General features: G+C 43.9%; 1 protein-coding gene across 1 annotated transcript in view; it reads right to left on the bottom strand.

Annotated features, from left to right (window-relative positions):
- The window catches only part of LOC144308368 (uncharacterized), a 77,270-nt gene that overhangs the window by 43,378 nt on the left and 5,978 nt on the right, over positions 1-27,914 (bottom strand). Inside the window, exon 4 of the mRNA XM_077888740.1 lies at positions 10,954-11,037. Coding sequence (XP_077744866.1) covers positions 10,954-11,037 — 84 coding nt within the window. The remainder of the gene's footprint in view (positions 1-10,953; positions 11,038-27,914) is intronic.

The following is a 27,914-nucleotide window of genomic DNA, read 5'->3' on the forward strand; positions in this document are numbered from 1 at the left end:
CCCAGTTCTCTGCCTTCCTGTTCAACATGGGTGTTGCCAGTAAATACCACTGGGGTAAACTCGAATTCTCTGCCATTCGGTAATAAAGACGTTCACCTTCTGGATAAACTGGATAGAATTACAACAGGGAACTACCTGACCCTTAACCGAGAAGCAGAGGGAAGAGAATGGGGCTGAACGTCCAGGGGAAGAGATCTGTACCACCCCCGGGTCAACCGCTCACCTGCTGCCATGAAATCGCAACTAAAATTTTGCTGCTTCATGCTCTCGCCTTCTCTACACAAGAAACACAGGTTCCTGAATATTAAAATATGAAGCTCATAGCCTTAATACAGCTTCATTAAGATGCAAAGCGAGGTAGTTTCTTCGGGAGTGGAAGTTAATGCTCTGTGTTCCACGCCAGCTCTCTATCTGCATGTAAAGCAGCATGCACTGGTGCTTTAACTGCATGAGGCAGTGCCATCCGTCTACACTCTGCTCCCTACTACCAGGCCGGTGGCCAAAGAAGGGGAGGCAGAGTCCAGGGCAGGGATGGGCGTGGCCAAACAGGCCAGGAAACCAGAGGAACTTTGCTGCCCGTGGCCAGTTCTGCTTCTTCAAAAAGTTCTGCTCTTGGAGAAGGCGGCTGGGCATGGCCGGTCCCCCCCACTGCGAGCTGCGAGAGACCTACAATCGAAGCCAACACACCTGGTTTCACAGGCTCGCAATTACTCTGCTGCTGTGCATGAAGCCAGGCCAAGATTCAGTGCATTCCAACACAATTCCTTATTCATCGGTCCAGAGATTTCCAAGCTTTGAAAAAATATAAGACTCAGCTCAGCTCACCCTTTACCTAAATAAAGCTTTCTTATTGTACTCCTTATTTCTCCTAAGAAAACTCCAAAAAAAAAAAAAAAAAAAAAAAACTCCAATGCAGGGAAAATGTATTTCTCTTTCCTTTTTAAAATGAATTCAGGGGGATCCCTGGGTGGCTCAGCGGTTTAGCTCTTGCCTTTGGCCCAGGACGTGATCCTGAGGATCCGGGATCGAGTCCCACATCGGGCTCCCTGCATGGAGCCTGCTTCTCTGTGTCTCTGTCTCTGTCTCTCATGAATAAATAAATAAAATAGTAAAAATAAATAAAATGAAATGAATTCAGTTTTGTGTGACGCTTACATGCTTTCTTCAGAACACTTCAGGGAGGGCAAAGGCAAGGAATGAGATTCGAGACTATAGGAACACCAGTCCCCAGAAGAGAGGGAGAAAGAGCAGTCAATGTAGTGAAGGCCAAGGAGGTGCGTGGGGCGGGGGGCGCAGAGTAAGTCATTGTGAATATGGTACCATGCAAGCAAAACCTTCACCCACATGTTCTTCTTTCCAGAAAGTTCCTCACGCTAAATAGTGTGTTCTACTATGTCCATAAATACATTTGGCTCTCAGACCTCGTGTTGTAAGATAACCATTGCACGGAGCATTGATTACATAATTTTAAGTGAGTGATTACTGTGATGTGTGCTGATTATATAAACAGGAATGTGAACATGCTCAAAAAGTAGTACCACACTGGATCCTGCTTTCGTTCATTTATATGAAGCAGAAATCGGCAACATCACATCTTTATGTTCCCCCAGGGATTAGTTTGGAGGGAATTAGGTAGAGAACATACCACACTTTGCAGCCTATGCAGTGAACAAACTTATTAGCTAAAATCTAGAGGAAGAAAAAAAAAATCAAATTGCTCTATTTTTAGTGACGGAGTCCTGTCTTCCTCTCCTTTGCAGGTAACGCTGTTCCTTCCTAGGACTGGGAGGGGGACATAAGAGGAAAGGAAAGTTTCAAGCTCACTCCTGCTCCATTGTGAGCCACGCGTGTGATTAACACAATTCCTCAACCACATTTCAGGTTCACTGTTCCATATGTTCCCAGGTTCCAGACTCCATATGAAATGATATGTACATAAATGAGGGATGTGTCGAAGGAAAATAGATACTAAAGCTCTTAAAAGACAATACACCAGATAGCTTTCTACCTTTAACTTTGTTCCTCCCTGGAACACCTGGGTGGCTCAGCAATTGAGCATCTGCCTTTGGCTCAGGTTGTGATCCCAGGGCCCTGGGATCGAATCCTGCATCGGGCTCCCTGCAGGGAACCTGCTTCTCCCTCTGCCTGTGTCCCTGCCTCTCTCTCTGTATCTCATGAATAAATAAATTAAATCTTAAAAAAAAAAAAAACCTTTGTTCCTCCCTATGCCACCATGACCTAACGTTCAGTGAGGGAAATACTCCTGGTCAGAAGCATCAGCTACCCCCGTATTTCTTTAAAAAAAAAAAAGATTTTATTTTTATTTATGAGAGAGCACGCATGAGCAGGGGGAGGAGGAGAGGGAGAAGGAAAAGCAGACTCCACACTGAGCACAGAGCCTGATGCGGGGCTCAATCCCGGGACCCTGAAATCCTGACCTGAGCTGAAACCAAGAGTCGGACGCTTAACTGACTGAACGCCCCCACCCCAGGGGCCCTATCGCTGTAGTTCTTAGGGAAGCAGGTTTCAGGCTTCACTAAGGTGAATTTAGACTGTCTGCAAAGTCTGAGTGAGTCAACACTCTGACTATAAATGCCATGTGGCCAATAGAGAGATCAGACTGTGCAAGACTTCAGTACCCCAGGGAGGGGGTCCCCTGACCTTTGGTTCCTGGTCGAGAAGGACAAAACAAGGGGAACAGGGGCCCAAACTGTCAAATGGGCAATGCCAGAGAGAGACGAACCTTGGCAAAGAGAAGAGTCCAGGAACTGTCTTCAGTGATCAACGGGGCCATGTGTCAGCAGGAGGCGACTTGCCTCGAGTTCAGAACGTGCATCCCAGGGAGGCAGACTGCATCCAACATGAGGCCAAGCTATAAACATGGCCAGACACTGAACAGGCTGCCTCAGAAAACATGGCATTCCCCCTTCCTGGAGATGTTCAGGCCAAGGAAGGAGAAACTATTTATTGCAGATTTCAAAATGGAGATACAAGGACTGAACTAAATGGCCTTTAAGGGTTCTCCGCAATTCAGAGACTATATTATCATCTTCCCTTCTCTGGTCCTCAACCTCAACTGGGGTCCTAAGAGAAACACTGGAAATCTTCCTATATTACAAATGAGATCTTTGCTGAGCTCCCAACTTACCTTCGCCAATGGGTACGGCCTGTCTTGGTTGGTCTGGGAACACAGTAGGGGTTTCAGGCAGTGCTACAGGGAGCTCAAAAAAGCTCTTATCCCTGGGGGCCTGGAGGGGCTCAGTCAGTTGAGCATCTGACTCTTCATTTCAGCTCAGGTCATGATCACAGGGTCATGAGCTCGAGCCCCACATTGGGTTCTGTACTGTTCGTGGAGCCTGCTTAAGCTTCTCTCTCTCCCTCTCCCTCTGCCCCTCTCCTTTCTCTCTCCCTCCCTAACAAAGTTCTCTTATTCCAACCTGAGTAGAGCTTAACCTAAGTCAGTTACAGACACCTACACAGACAACCTCCATCCAACTAGTTCATGAAGTCCCCACGGAACCCCCCAACTCCTCACCCTCTCACATGCAGGCATCTTTGTGCCTGCACCCAGACCTCTATGTGCCACAGCCAACTCCCTTTCGCAGGCTCCCTTGTGATGAAAACCTCTCAAAATGAACATGCTCTTACAGTTGCCCAATCGGCATCCTTGTCCCTTGTCTCCAGTCCTGATCTAGGTTGTCACACAACCTCCTCAAGCCAAGTTGTGAGGTAACTGGAAGGCTCAGATCTGAACCAAGGGATCACAGACCAGATATTGACTCTTTGCTTTTGGTTTATCAGGTCTTCAGCCCTTGCCACAGACCGGACCCAGTGGGCAAACCCTGGTGCAAAAAAAAAAATCAAAATAATGGAAATACATCCCAGCCACTTCATGCCTGCATTCCAGTACAACACAGTAACCCCTCATTTCCCCATGGAGATATGCAATCAAATACACTGTACCCTCGTAGCCAGAAAACAGCCTTCTCCTGGACACTCATTCCTAATAAGCTACATACCTATCCTTGCTTCTGCCCCCCACAAGAGACAAAGTCTTCAGTGATCTCTAATATAGGCTGATATATGAAATAAGACAAATTGTTGATCACCACGTCCCATCAGCGACAGGAGACATTGCCAAGATATTTAGAATAACATTTTCTGTGACCTCACTTGAAGTGCTACCTTCACCTCTCTCTATGGCATCACAGCAAGACCCAGCGAGTGTGTAAATAAGACTCTGAGGACGTACCATGGAAGTCACTGACAGGCATTCTTGCACACTTAAAAGCCATGCAGGATTTCCTGCTGGGAGGAGGGTAATAATTTTGCATCTGTTTCAGTCTTTATGGTTCACAAGTACTTCCATGGGCATTTCAGTTGGATTCTGAATTAGCCTCATCTGGGGCTAAGGAGAACAACTGCAATGGCATTGCCATTTTATAGATGAGAAAAATAAAAACACAGAGAACAAACAATTCTAAAATTTATATGGAGCCACAGAAGACCCTGAATAGCCAGAGCAATCTTGAAAAAGAAAAGCAAAGCTCCGGGCATCATAATCCTGGACTTCAACTTATCCTACAAAGCTGTAATAATCAAAAGAGTATGGTATTGGAATAAAAATAGACATACAGATCAATAGAACAGAACAGAAAACCCAAAATTATGTGGTCAATTAATCTGCAACAAAGTAGGAAAGTTTATTCAGTGGGAAAAGTCTTTTTAACAAATGGTGTTGGGAAAACTGGTGAGCTACATGGAAAGAATGAAACTGGACCACTTTCTTACACCATACACAAAAATAAACTCAAAATGAATCAAAGATCTAAATGTGAAACCTGAAACCATAAAAACCCTAGAAGAGAGCACAGGCAGTAATTTCTCTGACACCAGCCATAGCAACTTTTCCTATGTAGGTCTCTAAGTCAAGGGAAAATAAGAGCGAAAATAAACTATGGGGATTATCTCAAAATAAAAAGCCTCTGCACAGCAAAGAATACAATCAACAGAACTAAAAGGCAACCTATGAAATGGGAGGAGAATTTGCAAATGGCATATGCAATAAAGAGTTAGTATCTAAAATATATTAAAAATTCTTAGACAACTCAACACCAAAAATCCAAATAATCTAGTTAGAAATGGTCAGAAGAATTGAACAGACATTTCTCCAAAGAAAACATCCAGATGGCCACCAGACACATGAAAAGATGTTCAACAGCACTCATCATCAGGGAAATGCAAACCAAAGCCACAATGAGATATCACCTCACACCTGTCAGAATGGCTAAAATCAAAAACACAAGAAACAAGTGTTGGCAGAGATGTGGAGAAAAAGGAACCCTCTTGCACTGTTGGTAGAAATGCAAAGTGGTGTAGTCACTGTGGAAAACAGTATGGAGGGTCCTCAAAAGTTTAAAAATAGGGGCAGCCCAGGTGGCTCAGCAGCTTAGTGCCGCCTTCAGCCCAGGGCGTGATCCTGGAGGCCCAGGATCGATTCCCACATCAGGCTCCCTGCATGGAGCCTGCTTCTCCCTCCTCCTGTGTCTCTGCCTCTGTGTGTGTGTGTGTGTGTGTGTGTGTGTGTGTGTGTGTGTCTCATGAATAAATAAATAAAATACTTAAAAAATAAAAAAATAAAAAAATAAAAATAGAACTACTCTATGATCCAGTAATTGCACTATTGAATATTTACCCCTAAAATACAAAAACACTAATTCAAAGGGATAAGTGCACCCCTATATATTTTTTAAGACTTTATTTATTTATTCAGGACAGAGAGAGAGAGAGAGAGGCAGAGACACAGGCAGAGGGAGAAGCAGGCTCCATGCAGGGAGCCCGATGTGGGACTCGATCCCGAGTCTCCAGGATCACACCCTGGGCCGAAGGCAGCGCTTAACTGCTGGGCCACCGGGGCTGCCCACACCCCTATATTTATAACAGCATTATTTACAATAGCCAAGTTATGGAAGGTCGTGATCCTGGGATCCAGGATCAAGTCCCACATCGGGCTCCTTGCAGGGAACCTACTTCTCCCTCTGCCTGTGTCTCTGCCTCTCTCTCTCTGTGTCTCTCATGAATAAATAAATAAAATATTTTTAAAAATTATTAAGAATTTCAGGACCATTACAGCAGAGCATTAAACTAAGCATGGAGCCCTATGAGACTCACAAGTCACACGTCCGGGAAGCTGGCCCTGCTTTTGAGCCCCTAAGAGATATGTAAGTCTTAGTATAATGTTTAACTGTAGTTAAACCTACAATTAAACATGGTATTGGTTCTTTTATCCTCCTCATTTCATGAAAACTTTTGTTTTTGTTACCTCTTGCAAGTCTCTCATATCATCAAGAGTATCATTAGAATCAGAGATGTGTCACAATTCCTGGATGACAAATCTAGGGTTGTTTTCATTGATTCTTGAGATAATGTACTTCCTGTGGAGTTCTGATTCATCTTATGGACCCTCTTGAATACTCTATAAAACAAAAACTAGAAAAGCAGCTCAATCTCCATTCCTCCCTCTCTCAAGCCCTTCAGTCAAGAAAGGATACAATGAACATGTTAAAATTAAACTAAGCCATGACAAGGAGAAAGGCTCCTTCTGTTAGGCCACTTACGAAGAACAAACAGTGCCATTGAAGGCACAGCCTCCCACAAGACTGTGCTAAGTGGTTCTCACAACAGAGATGCTAGACTTTTTCAGTCTGGAGAAATCCACTCTGTTCCCCAGCCATACTCCACCCATCATGATTCCCACTCCCGCGCCAGGAAACAAATAAAAGAATGCTAAGAAAACTATGAAACAGTGCAGATGAAATGTATAATGCAATTGTATTTAAGTGCGCTATGATAGATGTTTAGATAAGAGCCACATTTTGTTTTTCACAAATACAGTCATACACAGAAGAGAGGTTTTCACTAGGTTGATGTCTTGGGGTTTGTCTCCTGTGGTCCTTTTTTCGTGACAAAGGACTTACCATATTTACCTGATTCTGACATGTATATTTTCTTCCCTTTTTAATGTCTCTGCAATCAGAATGCACCTTATAATCAGTGGGCATTTTACAATCACTGTCAGCCAGGACGCAGTTGAAAGGGAGTGGTCATCGCCTGTGTACACTCAAGTCTGCGCGTGGCTATTGTAGTATCATGACCTGCGATAAACATATATATCTAAAGAAGCCAAAAAGAGCTCTCCAATAAGTATAAAGTTACAATTCTACTGATATGAAAGCATTACATCACAGCTTATTTAGAGGTGTTTGTTTTCTTTCTTAGTGTTACACAAAAACATAATTATAGGGGGAAAAAGCATCTCAAATGCGATGGAACGCTTCATATCTTCAATAGAATGCAATATCTGCCACTGACATTTCTGAAGAGTTTGAAAAGCTTCACACGCACCCACTTAGAAGCCATCTAAAGTTCATGTTGGCAAAATTCCTAGATACTAACAAAAGACTACTTTTTAAATATCCTTAATGGAATATCGAAGTTTTTGTTTTGTTTTGTTTTACTTTTTCTTGCTTACAACTAGAAATTCCCCAACCCAAGAACCTAAACACTAGTAAGAGGTCCTGGTTACATCAGAATACCAATATACTGGACCAGATTAGTGGACAAATCCATTTTTTTTTCTGTGGTCATGCTTTTGGAGGAAATTCAAGAGTTCCAACATAAGGTCTAGAGCAGCACTATCACATATAACGCATACGATGCAAGCTACAGGTGTAATTTTATTTTTCATGTGTGACCTTTTAAAAAAGTTTAAAAAGTAAAAAAAAGTTTAAAAAGTAGACGAAATTAATTTTAATAATATGTTATTTAACTCAATATATCCAAAATACTATTATTTCAACATATAATCAATATAAAAATATTAGCGAAATATTTTGTCTACCCTGTCTCTGAAATCTGTTGTATACCGTATTCCACACTTAGAATATATCACAGTTTGCACGAGCCACATTTCAAATGCTCAAGAGCCGTATGTGGTTCCCATATTGGACAATGCAGACCTGGTCAATACATACATTATCAACAAAATAAAATAATCCCTTCCAGAACATTTTGCTCAAACACAGAAGCATTCAGCAGAAATTCAACAGTGGCAGCTATTTCCACAGCACTCTTTTGCGTGTCAACTATGATGAATTGATTATGACAATGACAATGATATATTGTTCTGGAGCAATCCTGCTGAAAATAGTCTAGAGCAGTGGTCTTCGAACTAGGCTACTGGTACATGAAATCTTTTCAAGAAGTATTCTGTATGTTAGTAAATTGAACACCAATAAAAAATAAATTAAAAAAAAAAGAAGTATGTGAGCATGGATAGTTTCCATGGATCCACTCTCAGATTCTCAACTCCCATGGATCTTTTCTACTAAAACTGATCTGCCTAAAAACTTTTTTCCCACGTGCTTAAAATTAGGCATTATTTTGCAACTATTCTCAATACCGATCGCTTAAATGTATCATTAACTGGAAAAAAAATGCACCTAACTAATGGCAGTATATATTGTTGATATTGATTCTTTTAAATATAACTAGAATGAGGACGCCTGGGTGGCTCAGCGATTGAGCGTCTGCCTCCGGCTCAGGGTGTGATCCCGGAGTCCAAGGATCGAGTCCCACATGGGGCTCCCTGCATGGAGCCTGCTTCTCCCTCTGCCTGTGTCTCGGACTGTGTCTCTCATGAATAAATAAATAAAATCTTTAAATATATATATATATAACTAGAATGTTTTCCTATACGACAAAATGTTTACACCAGTAAAACCAATACATAGAAATTGTTATTTATTTCAGATAAGATACATCATTCAATTAAACTACTTAAAACCTGTTTTCTCAGATTGTATCTTGAAGTATCTTTTCCAATTAAAGTAAATCCTCATATCACTTTATAAATATATGCTATATATTTATATAATATTTCACTTTATAATATTCACTTTATAAATATATATTTATATAATATTTCACTTATATATTATATATTTTCTTCCTCCCATTATCAAAAACAAAATATAGTAGTTTCCAGACCAATTATTCTTTAGCTATATATGCATATCTCTTTCATAAAATACAGTTGAAAAGTTTGATTCTGTGGTCTAATAAAGTTAATGGATTTTTAAATTTCTGTACATGATTCCTACTTAATTATTTCCACAAACCCAACACCAGAGTTCTAAAAACACATGCATACAAATTTACCAAAGGAAACTATGCTTGCTATCAGATTCCTTGTTTTATACATGAATTATAACGTTAGCTACATATTACATTGTTTAATTTAAAATCACGAGAAACAAAATTATGATTTAATCTCTTAATTTATTTTGAAGTTGATAAAATTCTCATTATAATTTTAATCGATTTCCTTTGTTAATAAACTATTAAACAGGAGGTGTCCCGTAATTGACTTCTGTGTGGTTTTAATAATGTTCCTCAAAATGCATATCAATTGATTTTTCCATTGAAAAATGAAGTAGACATTTTTCTGAAGGTACAGCTGATCTAGCCGATTATTTTGATATGGATATTGCTTTTGCCAATTAAGTTATATTATAAATATTTTCTATGAAATCAATGATCCAAATCTGTAGCCTCAAAGATTTATATTTAAATAAATTAAAGGAACTTTATCAAAATTATTATGTTGGCTAAGGCATATCGGTCTAAGTATTTTGATTTTTCTAATCTTTTTAAGTACACTGCATTAAAAATAATGCCCCAAAATTAAAGTATGTCAGATATAATAGTTATTTGCCAAATCCTTGATAAAGTCATTTTGGTAAACTTACCAGAAACCCAGAAATAAATTATTCAGCAAGAAATCCTTTAATAAATTGGGGCTTCCTTACTTTCATGGAACTAAAGATAGGCCTAATCAAGTTGTCTGTTACAAATTTTAAATTTTAATTAAAATATTTAAATCATGAAAAATTACTTGTCGTAACAGGTCACTGTGATTTTTGACTTATGATTTGGACATTCATTCCATTCCCTTCTACTTATTTTTGGGAACGAAGTTTTCTGACCTCTTATAGCTCTAAAAGTGAAAAATAGGAAGAAAATTTTTACTGCACTGTCTCATTAGAAGTAATAGCCATCCTCAGAGTCATGAACTATCTTGGAGGAAAATAAACAATCATATGCCCTTAAGGGGTGCATTTCCAACCAAATTTGAGTTATTTTTAGTAATTACTTATCAAAATATGTAATATTTTATACTGTTCTGATAAACTGTATACTACTAAAAATTTAAAGGTAAAAAGTTTAATATTTAATAGGCTTGGCATTATAGGAAAATTTCTTTCAATCCATATTGAAAATCTTTCGCAGAGATGTATGGTAGGATGACCAATAAAAGGCTTTTAAACATAAAAATATATTACATTAGGGTAATTTACTGAGGGCACTTAAATAGAATGGTGATTTAAAGGAGGTAATATCATGAAAATTTCTGACTGTTCATGTTTTTTTCTTTGCTTTTAAATCAACAATGATGAGTATCAAGATGCTATGGTACTTTTAGTTCACTGAATAAATGTACAAATGTGATTAAATCGTTTTATTTAAAAGTATGGTATTTGTAATATGCCGGAAATAATAACTACAAATAAACTTATGATCAAAAACTTCAGATGCCAGCTTCAATATTGGTGATGGAATTGATAGTTTTCTAAAATTATTTTAGCAAGTCTATAATTAGAAAGTTTAAAAACCACTGTTATAGAACAGTCTCAGTGAAGCCCAGAGGAAAACTAAGTGGGAGAAAGGAAATTTAGAAAGAAAGATTTATTTTACTATCATTTTTAATTTCTGAATATACCAGAAATCACTATAACTTGAATACACTAGCTTATTTGCCAAGGCAATTAGGCAACTTTGCAATGGGTGAAATTTTAGGAATATTTCTGAGCAATCCACAAACACTGTACTTACTCACTATGGTCACTAGGTGGCAAGTACACACTGGAAACGAAGCCCTCTCCCCCTCCTCCAGGGCTCTCTCAATTGTCCAATCTCCTGCAAAAAGAAAAAGGATATGAATAAAGAAAATCACAACAAACAGTAGCAGGGAATATTTGCTTCCTTTTGCCAGGGAAAGTAATAAGCCCTTAACATCTGAAAATTTCACAAATGGCCTTATTTATGTAATCTAATCTACCCTTCATTAATACCATTTACAAATAATGTTAATACATTCTATGGTATAACCATGTACTTTGACCACAAAACCCAAACTCTATGCAGCTAAGAACTTCACCTCTGGTAAAACCGAAAAGCAGTATCTATGACATTCCAAGCACAAGGTTAAGATCTTAATTTCATTGAATCTTCAAACAGCTCTCAAAGATACAGGCTAATGTCACCCCCATATTATATGTGAGAAAGCAGAAAAATGGCCCCAGATCATTGAGTTAGTAAGAAAATGCAAGTTTGTGTTTCTCCCAATTCAATAGCCATGCCCTTAAATATTACACTGTATGATGTTCCAGCGGTGTGTGTGTGTGTGTGTGTGCGCGCGCACGCATATGAGTGTGCATGCCATCTGTCTGTGTATCTTTCTGTATTTGGCTGTGCACATTTGTATTTCTGTGATTCTATGCCTGTGGTTCTATGCACGTGGAAGTGTGTGCATTTGTGTGTGCAGCACACAAACACCTGTGCACCCCAGATCTTTTAGATCTCTTTCTGGTAATCTCTACATCTGCTTTTATACTGTATAGTCATTAGAGGGAGCTCAAGAATTTCCATTTTCTCTTGATGAGGCTAAGAAAAAGGTGCATTAAAAGTCACTGAAGGGGGCACTTGATGGGATGAGCACTGGGTGTTATTCTGCATGTTGGCAAATTGAACACCAATAAAAATAAATTTATTTAAAAAACTAAATTAAAGTCACAGCTTCCTTTGAAAATGTGGAAGTGTGTTTATTTGTGCGTGCTTTTATAAGTATTTGAGTCTCTGTGTTTTCATACATATAAACCTCTGCATATGTCCCCGTGACTGTGCATGTGCCCGTGTTTCTGCTTGCAGACTAAGTCCACGTATGCAGCTATATGCCTATGATGGCAGATGCATGTGTGTGTGTGCACTCCTATACTTGATGTACATCTAGGATTGAGTGCCACAGGGGCATAGGGGTACATTTGTAGATCATTTGTGTATGTACATCTGTGCCGATGTGTATATGTGCTGATGTGTACATGTCTGTGCCTCCGTATGCCTATAGATATGTCTATTTTTTTTTAAAAAATAGACCATGTTCAGGTCTGTGTTGTCTGTAGATACCACGTGGCTTGTCTCTTATGTTATATGCTGAGGATGTTGTGTATTTCTGGCAGGTACACCTGGCATCTGAGTGTGCATCTCCATGTGCATTTATATGTCTGTATACGTGAGTGCTTTTATGGAGTTGTGTGTGCGTGTGCCCCTAAGAGAGGTTTGGAGTGTGTCACCACCTGAGTAGGTGAAATCTTGTCTTTTTTGGAGGCAGTACTCACGTCTATGTATACATATGTAAGTCCGCGGAACCGTACCTGTATTCCTATGTATATGTTTCTGCATGAGTCCATGTGTATAAGTAGCATCTATGTCTATGCAGAAATGTTTAGTCCTCACGTTTGCTGCCTGCAACTATTCATCTGTGTGAGTATTTGCACGTCTGCATGTCTGTGTGTCAACTGATATGTCTGTACCTATACATTCTTGCTGTAAGCCTCTTTATCCATGTCTAGGCGCTTCTATATTCACATGTACAAGCCTCAGCATTCACCCATCTGTTTGTCCACCTCTGTCGGCCTGTGTAAGTCTGTGTAACCATCTGCGTGTCCACAGGGGCACGTGTGAGTGCATCTGCCTCAATCTGTATACGTGAGAATGAATTTTTTTGGATGACTCTGGGTGAATGCGTATGTGCCTGTGTGCAGATGTTTATGCTGCTGCCTAACATAAGGACTCTGCATGCAGGAGAATTTTGCATGTCTGCATGTACTTGTCTGTGTGCACGCTTCTGTGCTACGCATACTCATCTGTTCGTGTGCATACACAGGAGAACCCATATAAGCATCTGTGTGGCGGGATGTCTGGAAGGTATGCTGGGTTCTGCTAGTGTGTGCCTGCATTTCTGTGACTATGCACAGAGGTCAATGCACATGCACACTTCTGTGTGTATCCGTGCACCTCCTGGTTGGTTCAGGTGTATGTCTGTGGGCCTCTGTGTCTACCTGTACATCCTTGTGGGCCTCCACATCTACCTGCACGGGTAGAAATCTGTATGTGTGTTTCTGCCTGCATCTGCTCGAGCTTCTGCAGCTGTCTCTTTGTGACTCTATGTGCGTGTGGGTCTGTGTACATCTCTGCCTCTGTGTCCATGCCTGCATTCCTGTGAATGTCCCTGTGCTTCTCTATGGGTAGGGGACTCTGCGTGCCCCTCTCATGCACCCGTGTGAGCCTCTGAGAGTGCAGATGCGTTTGCCCACATATATCTTTGTGTGGGTCTCCAGGCCTGTGGCTATATGTGTAGGTGTATGTTTCTGTCTATAAAAGCATATGTCCCCCCAGATCTATATACAACACATCTCCCTCTCCGTATAAAAGCATCTCTCTAAATGCACATGCCACTACCCCTGTGTGTGTGCATGTAGAAATCTCTTTGTGGCTCCATCTCGGTTTTGTATCTGTGTACATGTATACTTCTCCTCGCACAAGTGCATTTACATGTGCACACCTGCGTGCTTGTGTATTTCCATATGTACATCCACACGCCCGAATATTCCTTTGTGTATCTTAATATAAATTTTCAGGCATGTGCCTGTATGCACATTTGAATTGTCATGGTTAGCATGAGCACTTGCAATGCATGTGCAGGCATGAACGTGTTTGTACATATGTGTTCTAGTAACAACTATGCTTCTGTGTGTACATGCATGTGACTCTGTAAGCAGGAAAACGCCAGTAAATATATGTTTAAAACACATGTATTTGCCTATGAATGAGTCTCTGTGTTTCAGTGTTTGTGTGAATGTCTCTGTGTCTGCACAGCAGTAAAAACACATATGTTTATGTCTATGTATGGATGACTCAATGCACCTGTCTGTGGGTACGTGTACACACGTGCAAACACATATGTGTCTCTGTGGGTTCGTATATGCCTGCCTACATTTCTGCATAAACATCCAGGGGTGCTTGAGAATGTGTTTAGGACTCATGAGCCTCTAGAAGCAGCTATGTGTTCTTGCATGCGCATATGTGTGTGCATCTGTGATTTTGCATCTTTGAGGCTATGAATCAGTAAATACACCCTCTGGATGCTACCCAGGTCAGCATATATGTCTCTGCATGCTTCTCTGGGTCTATGTGAATGTGGATTATGTATTTATGACTATGTGTTGCTCTGTGCCTACATACAGAACTATGGGGATTTGTGTGCATCTGTGTGTATCTGTGTGTATATGAGATGACCCACGTCGGGACGCTGGAGTTTTAGGTTCATACTTGTGCAAACATGTATCTCTGGTTGTGGCTGTAAGAATATATGGTCTGTGAGATTATGACACCCCTGTAGGTCTGGGTCAGTGTGAACATCTCTGGCACTGTGTGTGTGTGTGTGTGTGTGTGTTCTAGGGTGTATTTATCTATGATGAATATATGTGTGTAGATGTGAGCACTTTTTTTCCAGAAAGACTTTTCTGGGCATTTCCACACCTGCTTTTCTATGATACAGCCAGCATGAGGGGCTCAAGATCTTCTTCCTACTATTGAAGTAGCCAAGAAAATAAACATCAAAATATGGACTCCTTTGGAAAATATCCATTACTGAAGATAGTAATAATGGTCTAACAGCACAGAGGCTTTTTATAATCTGAAGACAAAAAGCGGGTGGCTGCTCAGTTCTTCAAATCCCACTGCCACTGCAGACGTTTCTGTCAGAGACTCTGGCACGCACCTACCTTCTCCCATCCGGCCCCAGCCGGAGCCCACATGCTGCCTCCTGGCTGCCCAAAGCCCACATCATACGGCCCCCACCCCACCTCCCACTTCCCCAGGCTTGCCTACTGCCAAGGGCCCCAAAGGTGCTACTGCTACTTTCTTCTTCATTCTACTTTTCTTTGGCTAGAAAATCAGATTAAGATACCTGCTGTCATTCAATCCTCACAACGGCCTCGGAGGCGGGAACCAGTGTCATCCTTAGTTTACAAATGAGGGCTGAGGATCAGAGACTTAGAGTGCATTACGTGGGTCATGTGGCCAACAAGTGGCAGCCGCAGAATTCGAACCAGGCCTGACAGACACCAAACCTACATTCCTTCTGCTCTGCCGACCATTTCTACTATGGAACGTGCCCGGGTCCCAGCAACCAGTAAACGGGCACGTCTGCCTCCAAAGACTGTTCTAAACCATGATTCTTTCTTGAAACGATCTCGCTTAATTCTTGAAATGACCTAAAAGGAAGTACTGTCCAAGTTTACATGTGAGTAGACAGGCTCCAAGAAGTGCAGTCACTTGCCAAAGTTCTGTGTGAGCACACAGGTCCTCTGTCGGTACCCTACAGAGCAAAGGGTCATTGAGGACAAACACGATGGAGGGAGGACGTGCCTCGTGAAGTGAAGCTGAATGTTCTAGCACCAGGATACATATTCGGCTGTCATTCTTGGTGGGTGGGGCCTCCTGAGCATTGTGTCATGAGTCCGGGTATTATTAGAGGTGCCTGTGAAGTTTGGGAGCAAGTCCGGGTGTCCTGGGGTGAATACGTATGTCGTGGATTACGTGTCTCTGCGTATGGCTCTTCTCCGTGTTGTGGAATGGGTCTCTGAGGACCGTGGGGCAAGTGTGAGCGCTCCGGGGCTAGTTTCTGGGTTAGGTGGCACGTCTCTGTGTAGTGCTGTGAGGCTAGATGTCATGTGGTGAAATGTGTCACAGGGTAGGTCTCAGCTAGTCTCTGTGCTCTGGCATGAGGCGAGGTGTGGGGGGACTCTGGGTGTGGTGGAGAAAACCTTTCTGTTACAGGGCAATCTCTTTGTACTGTGGGTTGATGCTACATGGTTTGAGGTGATAAGTCTTATGTTGTAGGGTGAGTCTGTCTGAAGGAATGTGGGTGTAGGTGTTGTGGGGCAAGCATGTGGGTTTTATGAAGTATTGGTAAGTTGTAGGTCCTGTGAGTGAGTTTCCTGTGCTGCCAGTTTGTGACTAGTGTGATTCATGTGTGCACCGTAAGCTTGTTCTCAGTGCACATTAAGGGAAGCATAGCAAGGAGAGATGAGGTGAAGCAGTGGATTGTGGGTTGTCTCTGTGAATTATGGATCCTATGAGTCCTGAGCTTCTGATTTGGAGGAACTGTGCTTTGTGGGAGTGATTCTGGGTGTTCTGACTTTCATGGCAGTGATTTTTTTTTTGGATGTATTATCTGGAAAATCTGGGGATTGTGGGACATCTTCCTACATTGTAGGGCATGTCTAGGTGCTGTGGTGTATACACTGCAGTCTGAATACTGTGGGATGTATCTTGGAGTAATGAGGTGAGGCTGTGTCATGGGTTGATTCTAGAGATTCATAGCAAATTGTCTTGTCATAGGGCCAGTCTTTGCATTGTAGGGAATGTCTGTGCCTTATGGTGAATCTATGTGGGTTTTCTTAAAGCAGGGGGGAGACTCTCAGGTATGGGGTTGTGTCTGTACACGGTATGTATGGCATTTCAAGAGGTTGTGGTCCAATACTGTGTATTGTGAGGCAAGTGTGTATGATACAGGCTGACTGGAAATGTGGTGTTGGGTCTATTCTGGGGTTGTAAACAGAGTATGGGTTATTAAGGGGCAAATCTAGGCATAGGGGAGCTTTGTGTTTGTGCTGTGGGACTACTCTATATGCTGTAAGGCCTATCTGCTTTGTGATGCATTTCTGTGTGTTATGGGGTATGCCAGTGTGTAATGAGCATGTCTCGAGTTGGAAATCTTTATGTTGGGTGATGATTTGTTTTGTAGGGTGAGTTTATATGGCAGGCCATGTCTGTGTATCAGGGGGTGGGTCTCTCAGTGATATGGGGCAAGTCTGCATATTGTAAAGCTTATCTGTAGTACCGCAGTTCATATATTCATTTTGTGGGATGGTGTGAGGTTACAATGAGATTTTGTGTGTGTAGGAGAACTTGAGTGCTATGGGGCATGTCAGTGCATTGTGGGGAAAACCAGGTATGGGTTCAGTTTGTATCCTGTGATTTGATTCTAGATGTTTGGGAGTGAATTTGCATTCGGGACAGAGTCTGAGCATGACGTGACCATTCTGGGACTGTGGGGAGTGTCTGTGTATTTTCAAGGTATTCTGAACATTGTAGGCTGCATCTTTTCATTGGAGGTTTGTCAACGTGTTGTGGGGGTATGTGCACCACAGACTGTGTCTAGATTGTGGATCAAGGGTGCCTTGTGGGGCAAGGCTAAGTTGTAAAGCATGTCTGATGAGGAGCAAAACTATGTAATATGTCTTCATCCTGTGAGGGAAGTCTGTGTATCCTAAGGCAATTCTGGGTTTGGGGGATACGTGTTTTTCTATGTGGGGTATTTGTCTTGTAGAATGACTGTGTGCATGTGTGTGTATTGGGGTAAATGTGTGTATCAGAATGCAACTTTGTGTTTGTGGGAGAGATCTATGTGTTATAGAGTCCCTCTGTCCATGGCAAGTTAGCTGTATTAATGTATCATGGAGCTATTTTGTTCCCTGTAAAACATGTCTTAGAGGTGTATGGCAAGACTGTGAATTTGGGGATGTGGCTGGATGTCTGCAGTCGATCCCTACCAGAGTGGGGTAACTTTCTGTTGTAGAGTGAGACTGTGCATTTTCGGGAGGTTTTTCCATTGTGGAACTTAACTGTGGGTTATAGAGCACATCTTGGCATTATGGGGTAAGTCTTGGCATTATGGGGCAAGTCTGTTCACTCTAAGTTCATTGTAGGTATCATGAGACATTTCTGTAGTATTATGGTGCAAAACTGAGTTTTGAGGCAAGCCGAGTTGTTACGGTAATACTGAACGCCTACCGAGTAAGTCTTGGCATTTATTGGAGAATTTTTGCCTTGTAAGGTATATTTGTGCATTGTGATGGGATTCCATGGGCTATGCTGGGAGTCTCATGTCATGGAACATGTGTGAAATCATAAATTAGTCTAAGAATTGAGGGGTGAGCGTGGGAGTTATGGGAGAATCTGGGCGTTGTGAGGTTCATAAGCATGTTGTGGAGTGTTTCTTGGTGCGGTGGTGCAGGTCTGTGTGTTTGGGCACATATCTGGTGGCTGAGGTACGTGATGGGTTAATTATTTGCTCTGTGGTTGAGTCTCTGCATTGTGGGATAACACTGTGTAGGGGTAAAGTTTGTGCACCGAACGGTGAATTTGGAAGTTGTATCAATTTCTACGCATTTGTGGGGCAAGTCTGTTTTCTGTGGCATGTTTTAGAACTACTGGCCAAGAATGCTGGTGGGGGTGGGGTTGAGTCTAGGCATTTAAGGATGTGACAGGATGTTGTGGAGGAGTCCACTGATGATGGAGTGCATGTTTTGAGAAGTGTTTGTAAGTTGTTATGCAATACTGTGTGTTTCTGGGGGGGAATATATCTTATGAGGCATATCTGTGTACTGTGGGATGTATGCTGTGGGAAAAGCTGTCCATTTTGGAACAAGTGTGTGTTTTCATGCAATTTGGGGTGCTGTGAAGTGGGCATTATAGAGGAAGCTCTGCAGTGTTATGGATTCTGTTCACTGGGGAGTATCTAAGCTGTGATTGTTGTCTGTACGTTCTATTGTGTATCTGGGCATTGTGGGGCAAATATGAGTTGTCAGCTGATTCTAAGTGAGGGCAAATCTATGTGCTATGCTGTGTTTGATGCAGGGTGGGTTTGTGTATTTTGGGCTGAGTATGCGTGTTTGGCACAAATTTGGGAATTGTGTGGTAGGTATGCGGTTGTGGGAGCCTTGTTCTCTGGGGTAGGTCTGTGAGTTGTCAGTCATGGTTGTGCATTATGATGCAATTCTGTACATTGTAAGGCAACTCAAAAAAAAAACTGTGACTTGAGTTTGAGTGCTGTTGTTCCTTTCTATTCATTGCAGGGCAACCATGGGCTTAGTGAGGGTGCTTCCACGGAGGCGTATTTTTATATTTTAATATGACTTGGCAGCTATTTTTAGAGTTTCTGTGCGATATTGTGGGTTTGAGATGCTATGGGTTAAATCTGTACAAGTTTGGGTTTTGGTGCAAGTTTGGGATTTGTGGAGTTAGCGTGCCGTGAAGCAGAAGTGTGCTAGGCTGGTCTATATCTTGAAGAGTGAGTTGATGTGCTGTGATGTAATCCTGTGTGTTGCAAGAGAAGTTGGTGTCTGGGGACACATCTCTACACTATAGGATGTGCCTATGTGTTGTAGCGTATGTGTGTGCAGTGCTTGGGCAAATCTTTGCACCATGGGGTAACTGCATTAATTGTGAGATTGTTCTACCTATTGTAGGATGGATTATGTTTTGTGATGCTGCTCCACACCTTATTGGAAGAGGAGGTTGAGTTTTGTCACTGACCCCAAGTATTTTAGGGTCCGTCTTCTGATGAGGGGTGTGTGTGTGTATTTTGTATCAACTCTGAATACTGTGTAGCACATCTATGTGTCATGAGTTGACCCTATACAACGCATGGCAAATCTGTACACTCTGGGGTAACTTTGTGTGCTTTGGTGTGCACCTATGCGTGGTGGGCAGAGTCGTGGCTTATATCTAGGAACTGTAAAGAATGAATGACCGTGTCATGGAAGAGATGCATGCTGAGGCATGTCTCTCTGTAGGAAGAGTCGTGTGACATGAGAGGCTTTTCCCCCTGGTGACTTGATATTGTGTATTGTAAAGGGCATATCAGTGCTTTGTGATATGATTCTGTACTTTTTGGGGAGAGTCTGAGTTGTGCATTTATGTCTGTGCACTGGGTTTTGTGCAATTCTCTATGCTGCACAATGAGCTAGTAGTTGGTGGAGCTAGTATGTCTGTGTAATGTGTTGTGGATGCCTATTGTAGGATGTGTCTTTGAACTGCAAGACAGTTCAAACTCTAGGTGCTTTGTTGCTCCTATTTTCCTCGTAAGCCTGCTGTTTGCACTGCAGGGAGAGGGTGTTTTGTGAGGCGTGTCTCTGTTGTAGGGCATGTCGTGCATTGCTGTGCAGCTAAGCACTTTCAAGACAAATCTGTGTGCTGTGTATTTCTGTCTGTGCATTAATGATACGGTGCTTCTGGGTAGTGTGGAGTGAATCTGGGTATCATGAGGTGATTCTGGATGTTGTGACACATGTCTGTGCCCCTTTGTGTGTGGGGACCAGTCTAGGGTTGTGATATTAGATCAAACTGAGTAGGGTGGACCTATGCTTCACAGGACAAGTCTGTGCACAGTGGGTTAAATGTTCTCTGAGGCATGTTTGTGTTGTATACAAGGCGTTCTGACATCTGTCTGGATCGTGGGGGATGTCTATGCATTGGATGGCATGTCCAGGTGTGGATGGGCAAGTCTATGAGCTGAGGGGCATCTCTATGCATTTTAGGGCCTCTATGTGGTAGAGAAGTGGGGGCGGGGAGGATGCTTTGCAGTGAGCCTGAGTGTTGTGGTTCTAGTGTTTTCATTGTGGAATGACTGCATATGTTGTGGAGCAGATCAGTTGTGTAGAGTGGGTCTGTGCATTGTGATTCCGATCTTTGCATGGAGTGTGTGTTGCACGGCACGCTTGTGTTATGAGGTAGGCCGATGCCCTGTGGGGTTTATCTGTACTTAGTCGGGGTTTACATGTGGCATTGTGGTGCATGACTGTGCTATGTAAGAACTGTGTGTATTGTGTGGCAGTGTGGGCTTTGTGGAGCATACCACTTGGCATTGTGTTATTATTCTATTCATCATGGGGCAAGCTGGTGAGTTAGGGTTACGTCCATACTTTGAGAGGCATGTTATGGGGCAAGTTTGTGGGTTGTACTCTGTGACCTGTGGGTTGACTCTGAATGCTGTGATGTGCACGTGGTTAATGCAGGCAGACATCTGCATTGTGGGCGATATCAGTGCATCATGGGACGTGTTTTCAGATTGTGGGATAAGTCTGTGGTTATATGTTGTTTTTGAGTTGTACGGGTCCTGCATATCCTTTGGGGGACTATGTGGAGAGAACTGAAGGTCTTTGGGATCTTTGCGCTGTGATGTAACTGTTCCCTTGGGGAGCTGTGGGCTGTGGGGATGCTAGAGTGTACAGTGGGACGACATGGTGTGCTGCGGTGCCATTCTCTACTGTGTGGGAGGAGTTTACACCGGGACACTGAGTCTGTACAGTGTAGGGCATTCGAGGTCTTGTGTATCTGTGTGTTAGAAGGTTTTCTGTATGTTGTAGGACAAGTCTTGGTACTGGGAAATGAAGATATTTACTGGAGCCAGTGTGTGTTATGTGCCTAATACAGGCATTGCAGAGTGCATCTGCTCTGTCACATGATTCTGTATATAGAAGATCTGTTTGTGGGGAATGGGGCTATCGTGTGCTGAGGTACAAGCCTGTGTGCTGTGGAGCAAGTTTGAGTCCTGTGGAAAGACAATCTGCGTTATGGGGGGAGTCTGAGCATTGTGAGCAATTTGTGGGTTTTGACAGGGATGATGTGATACAATTCTGTGTGTTGGAGAAGTCTGCGTTGTGGATTGTTTCTAGGGATTTGAAATTGAGTTCTTCAATGCTGTGGGGCCAACGTGTTCTGTGGTGAGCATGCGTACTGCAGAGCCTGTATATATATGATAGAGTGCATTCAGTTGATGAGTGTTTGCATGGTCTGTATCACGGGTATGTCTATGCACCGAAATGTGTGCCTAGGTGTTGTGTGACGAGGCTTCGTGTTATGCGGAGACTCGGTGTGGTAACTGCTTCTGGGCGTTGCGAGCTAAGTGCAGTCATTATAGGAATTATAAGCAAAGGGTGGTGAGAGTGTGAGCTATGGTGTGACTCTGGGCTTTATGGGGGTATACCCCATGTGCTGTGGGTTGATTCTAATTATTTTAGATTAAGTCTTACCATCATAGTCCAGTTCCTTGCGTAGAAACAACAACAATAATAGCAACAACAAGATCAACTAACATTGATAACACTAATTCTGTGCCAGGCACTGTTCTAAACACTGTATAGGCATTCACTCATTTATTTCTCTTAACAGCCCTACTAAGTAGGTACTACTAGTATTCCAATTCATATCTGAGAAAAATAAGGCACAGAGAGGTTAAGAAACCTTTCCAAAGTCACACAGTTAGTAAACAATACATGTGGGATTGAAACCCTAGTAGTCTGAATCCTAAGCGTAAAGCTTTTAACCACAATCTATACTGCCCCTTTGTCTCTGGGCCTTGCGGGGATATGTCTGGGTGTTGTGGCATGTCCTGGGTTACAAAATACTAGGGATTATAAAATTTATCTAAGTAATGTGGGGCTTATCTGTGAATCGTGGGATGGGTCTTGTTGAGAGGGCATTGTTTTACATCGTTAGGAAATGCTAATATTTGCACTGTGTGGCAAGGCTTTCTATTTGTGGGCCAACGGCGTAAGGGGTATGTCAAGCCTCTGCTTTAAAGGAAAGTTGTGTGGTGATGGGATTTTGTGATTGTCAAAGAATTTCGTGTGTTTGCATGAGGTAGAAGGTATGTTGAAAGGTGTGTTTACTTGTGCGTCTAGTCCCTGGATTATGGCGCGTATCCGTGCCTTGTGGAGTGGGTGTGGGTATTGTTGCTCAAAGTCTGCTTTCTAGGGGAAGTTTATACACTGTGAGGCAGTTCTGTGAGTCATGAGGGAACCATGTGTGCTGTGGGAAATGTGTATATGTTGTAGGGGTCTCCAGGCATGCTGGGGCTAATTGCTACATGGGGACGAGGGGCTGTGCATTGTAGGATGCCTCCGTGTGTTGTAATACGTGTGTGTGCACACATGCATAGGCGTGTTGTCATGGAATGTGTCTGTGCATTTTGGGGCCTGTCAGGGCTCATGGGAAGTATCTTCGTGTTGTGGAACATGTTTGCGCAATAGAGGCCAGGAGGCATGCTGCAGGGGGATCGGTTTGTGCATTGTGGAGTGAGGATGTGTTACGCGATGGTGAGGCCTCCCTGTACATGCTGACATACCGCTAGGTGTCTCGGGATATGTAATCTGTATTACGGAGTGTTCTCTGTATTCCTGAGGCAAGCCTCAGTTTACAGGAAAGGCCTTAGTTGTGGGTCTAGTCTGTGTGCTATAATGCAATTCCATGCATCGTGCAGGGCATACGTGTACAGGCTGAGCTGTTTTGGAGGAAATCTGTGTACTGCAGAGCATGTCTAGGTGTCTTTGGATGAGTCTGTGTATTGCAATGAGTCTGCATCATGGAGAACCTCTGGATTGTTGAGTGAGTCTGTGTGTTACAGGATGAGTCTTGGGATCACGGTACAAGTGTTGTAAATTTAGGAGCATGTTTGTGATTAGAAGATACATCCACACATGATAAAACAAAAATCTGAGTGTGGGAGGGTGTGTTGGTGCGATACAGGGCATATCACTGAGTTGTAGGGTGCATGCATGTGCGTTTGTGTGTTGTGGTGTGTTGTGGGTCTGTGCCTTGTGGGGTGAGTCTGGGTGTTGTGCATGTGAATGTTGTGGGATGAGGTTGTGTATGATGGAGCGAGCCTGTGCACTGTATAGCAAATTTCTTGACTGTGATACAGCTCTGTCTTTTGTGAGTGGCATCTGGTTTAGGGGTCTGTCTGTGCTCTGTAGAGCGTGTGGGGGTGTTGTGGGATAGCTGTGTGCTACAGAGCATCTGTACATGTTCTAGGGCTAGTCTGTGTATCATGTGGCGAACCTTTGTGTTGTCAGATGCTAGGTATTTGAGGTAGACCCTCTTCGCTTTAATAGTAATGGGGTGGGGGGAGTGATAGTAACATATAGGAACAACTGCAATAGTTCCCATGTGCCAGGCACTGTACTAAGCGCTTAACATACTGTAACTCATTCAATCCTCACAACCACCCTTATCTTTGTCTTACAGATGAGCAAACTGAAGAACAGAGAAATATACTTACCCAAGGTGATACAATTAGAAAGGGGTGGAGCCTGGATCCTAACCCAGGTAGCCTGGGTCCAGAGGCCTTGCTCTTAACCAGTACACAAACCGTGTCTCTGTTGCAGGCCAGAGTCGTAGCTCAGTAATGTGGTAAAGTTTGTCTGCACACTACAATGGAAGCATCTGCATTGCAGGGGTAATATGCGTGTTGTGTGCCTGTCTATGCACTGGGGAAAGTTTATGTGAATTGTTGGTTTTCCATTTTAGGGTTAAGTCTGCGTTACGATGCGATCCTGTGCACTGCACATAGAAGACATCTATGTGTTCACAGGTGTGCCCATGAATCGTAAATTTTGTTGAGTGTGATTAAGTGGCGGGGCAAGTCTATGCCCTAAAGGGCTTGTCTGCCCACTTAGGGTGAGTCTCAGTGCTCGGTCGTGTTCGTGTGTGTTGTGGGGTGAGTATGTGTATTAACGGAAGAACCTGTGCATTTGGGTGGAATTCTGTGCCTGGTTGAGCATAGCTGGTTTACGGGCAGCGGCATGAGCAGTGAGACTAGTCTGTGTGGCCTGAGGTAGATCCGGGACTTGTAGGGCAAATGGTTGCACATGTTGTGGGCATGTGTTCTCCCTGTGTAGCCACCCTAAGGAGTGTGGTTTTCGCGAAGTGAATCTGTGTGACAAACGTGTGTTGCGACGCAGTTACGTGCACCGTGGGGATGGGGTGCTGCGCTGTGGGACGTGTTTGTGTGTTTGCATCTGTGCTGTGAAGTAAGTGAGGGAAGTCTGGATCATGTCTGTGACTGTGCCCTGAGGAGCAGATCTGGACGCTTTAGGCGCTGCTGCGGCATGAGTGTGTCTGTTCTAGAGCGAGTCTGTCCGTTGTAGGGCCAATCTGCATGCTGTGGTGCAGTGCTGTGCACCGTGGGGGGGGGTCTATTTATTGCAGTGTGTCTAAGGAATTCGGGGCACGTTTCATCGATTCAGGGCCACAGTATGTGTGGTGACCGTATGCATGGTGGAGGTCTAGATGTTGCGGGGCAAACGAGCGTACCATGAGGCAAGTATTTGTACTGTGTGGCGACTGCATTGGTTATAAAGTGAACTGGTGCCCTGTAGGAAAAGGTTGTGTGCTGGGCTGCATTCCTGTGCTTCATGGGGGGATAAACGTCCTGTAAGATATACTACTGCGTCTCTGTGATGTGGGGTGAGCTTGTCTGAGTGCCGTGGAGAGAGTCTCTGTGCTCTGGTTTTAATCTGTGTGCCATGAGGTAGGTCTTCAAGTTGTGGGGTGAGTCTGTGTTCTTAGGGGCATGTCCTTTTGCTGGGGGATGAGTCTGTGTCTTGGGGAGAGCCCGTGCATCCTAGGGCCAGTCTGCCTGAAGTGGGGAGGGCCTGTATCCTGTGAAGAAAGTTTGTGGGGTGATGTAGGCTGTAGGGAGTGTCCGTGTGCTATGGGGAGACCCTCTATGCCATGGGTTTAGTTTGTGTGTTGCAGGGTGAGTCTGCGTGACTTGGGTAGGGTCTGTAGACTATGGAGCAAGTGTGGGTCCTTTTGGAATGGTCTGTGTCCTGTGGTGCTTGTCTATGTGCCACGAAGCAAGTCTGTCTGTTGCGGGAGAGTATGTCTCTGTGTGGGTGGCCAAGCTTGGCCGTGGACTATTCTGGGAGGGATTCTGTGTTCTGTGGAGAAGCCATGTGCTCCTGGGTGCCTCCATGTGTTGTGGGATAAGGCTGTGTGCCCTGAGTTAGGGGGGTGCGATCTGTGTGATCTAGGGAGTGTTTCTGGGATGTGAGGGGAGTCTGTGCCCTGGGGAGAATCCTGGCCATGGGTTTAGTCAGTGGGGCACTGGGAGAAATCTGTGTCCTGTGGGGAGTCTGCACGCCTTGGGCAGAGACCGTGTTCCGGGGTGAGAGTTTGTATCCTGCAGGGCATGTCTGTGTCCTATGGGGTCAGTCTGTATTCGCTAGAGAGACGTGCCAGGCAAAGGGCCTGCGTGATATGGGGACACTCTGTGATGTCAGGATTGTGTGTGTTTGTGTGTGTGTGTCATGGATAGAGTCTATGGAAGAGTGAGTCTGTCACGTGGGGCAGGTCTGCGTCCCTTAGGTGAGACTTTTTGCCTTGCGGAGAACATGTGTGCTTTTGGGTGAGTCAGTGATACGGGGCGAGGTGGGGGGGATGTGTCTGCTATGGGGGCAAGTCTTTCTGCTGCGGTGCCTGTCCATGTGCCGTGGGAAGAGTCTGTGTGCTGCAAGGGCAAGTGCGTGCGTGCGCGTGTGTGTGTATTAATTGACCAGTGGACATTAGAGGGTAAGTTGGCACATTGCAGCGCAAGTCTGTTTTAGGGCAAATTCTCCTTTAATATCTACAAATAATAGCAACACTTACACAACGGTCCCCACGCAACAGGCACCGTTCTGAAGGTGCTATTATGCATCTGCATTTTACGTCTGAGAAAACTGAAGCGCCCTGTGCTATGGTCATGCAGCTAGCAAGAGGCAGAGGTCTGAAACCAGGCCGTCTGCTCCCCGCGCCCACACTATCGTGAGTCCCCCGAGGCCCTGGGGACATCAGTGGCCTCCAACACTGGGGATACTTCGTGGTCACTGCCGGGCACATTGAGAGCAGGTAATTTGGAAGAAAAGGGGAGTAGCTCAAAGCCTTCCATGTATTTAAAAAAAAAGAAAAATAACGAAACGCTCTATTTACAATAAGGATGGCAGTTTAGGGATCCCTGGGTGGCGCAGCGGTTTGGCGCCTGCCTTTGGCCCAGGGCGCGATCCTGGAGACCCGGGATCGAATCCCACATCGGGCTCCCGGTGCATGGAGCCTGCTTCTCCCTCTGCCTGTGTGTGTCTCTGCCTCTCTCTCTCTCACTGTGTGCCTATCATAAATAAATTAAAAAAAAAAAAAAAAAAAAAAAAAAAAGGATGGCAGTTTAGCCCAGAGAAACTGACATCACGACTGCAGAAGGGCTCCTCCAGTGACGTCGGCCCCCAAACAGCCCCTCCCTCGCCGCCGCAGCCGCATTCGGGCCCCTGCAGAGGAGCAAATGCGCATGCCCCGGCGAGCCGCTGTTGCCAGGGAAACCAGCCACCAGTCACAAACAAACCACCGCCTAACTGCGCAAGTCAAGAAATGACCCGGCCGTGGCTGTGAGCCAAAAGAGCCCCTTGCACTGAGGGCGGCCAGGGCATCCTCCCACCCAATGCCCCCTATTTTCCTTCCCGAATCGGTAAAGCCTAGAGGCTAGAGGCCAGAGTCCGAAGTCATTAGAGAAAAAAGGCTGCGGTGGGGGTGGGGATGGGGGTGGGGCTGTCAACAGTAGGTGGCAGGTGATCTTAATAATCAAATATGTCTGTGAGCAACGTTTAACTCTTCTCCCACTAAGGGTCTGTGTTTCATGCTGGAGCCTTCCACCTACAGTGAAAAGAGGTGAGCCACTGGGGTGTGTCTACCTACAAGAGATGGTGGCAGTGGTGGCATGGATTGGGACTCATCCTAACTCCTTTAAATCCCTAGATCAGACTACTGCCAGCAACAGGCTGGCAGATATCATTTATTTCTGCTCCTCATACATTCCTTACATTTCCTTCTTCTACCATTCTAGAAAATTCCAGGAACTGAGTCCAGACAGCTTTAATTCTCCGAGTACCTGAGGAGTAGAAAAAAAGGTGAAGGAGGAACCTTAGGAGTAACTCTACTAACCCTGGTGTGTGGGGGGGGGGGGGGATTTCGAACATACAATTAGGATGCCAACTGTGTCCAAGAGGAATAGCATATCTGGAACAGTGGTTTTATATACTCGGATTCCTCGATTTTAATTTGTAAAAAGCATCTGA

The sequence above is a fragment of the Canis aureus genome, chromosome X, assembly GCF_053574225.1.
Source record: "Canis aureus isolate CA01 chromosome X, VMU_Caureus_v.1.0, whole genome shotgun sequence".
Classification (NCBI taxonomy): Eukaryota; Metazoa; Chordata; class Mammalia; order Carnivora; family Canidae; genus Canis; species Canis aureus.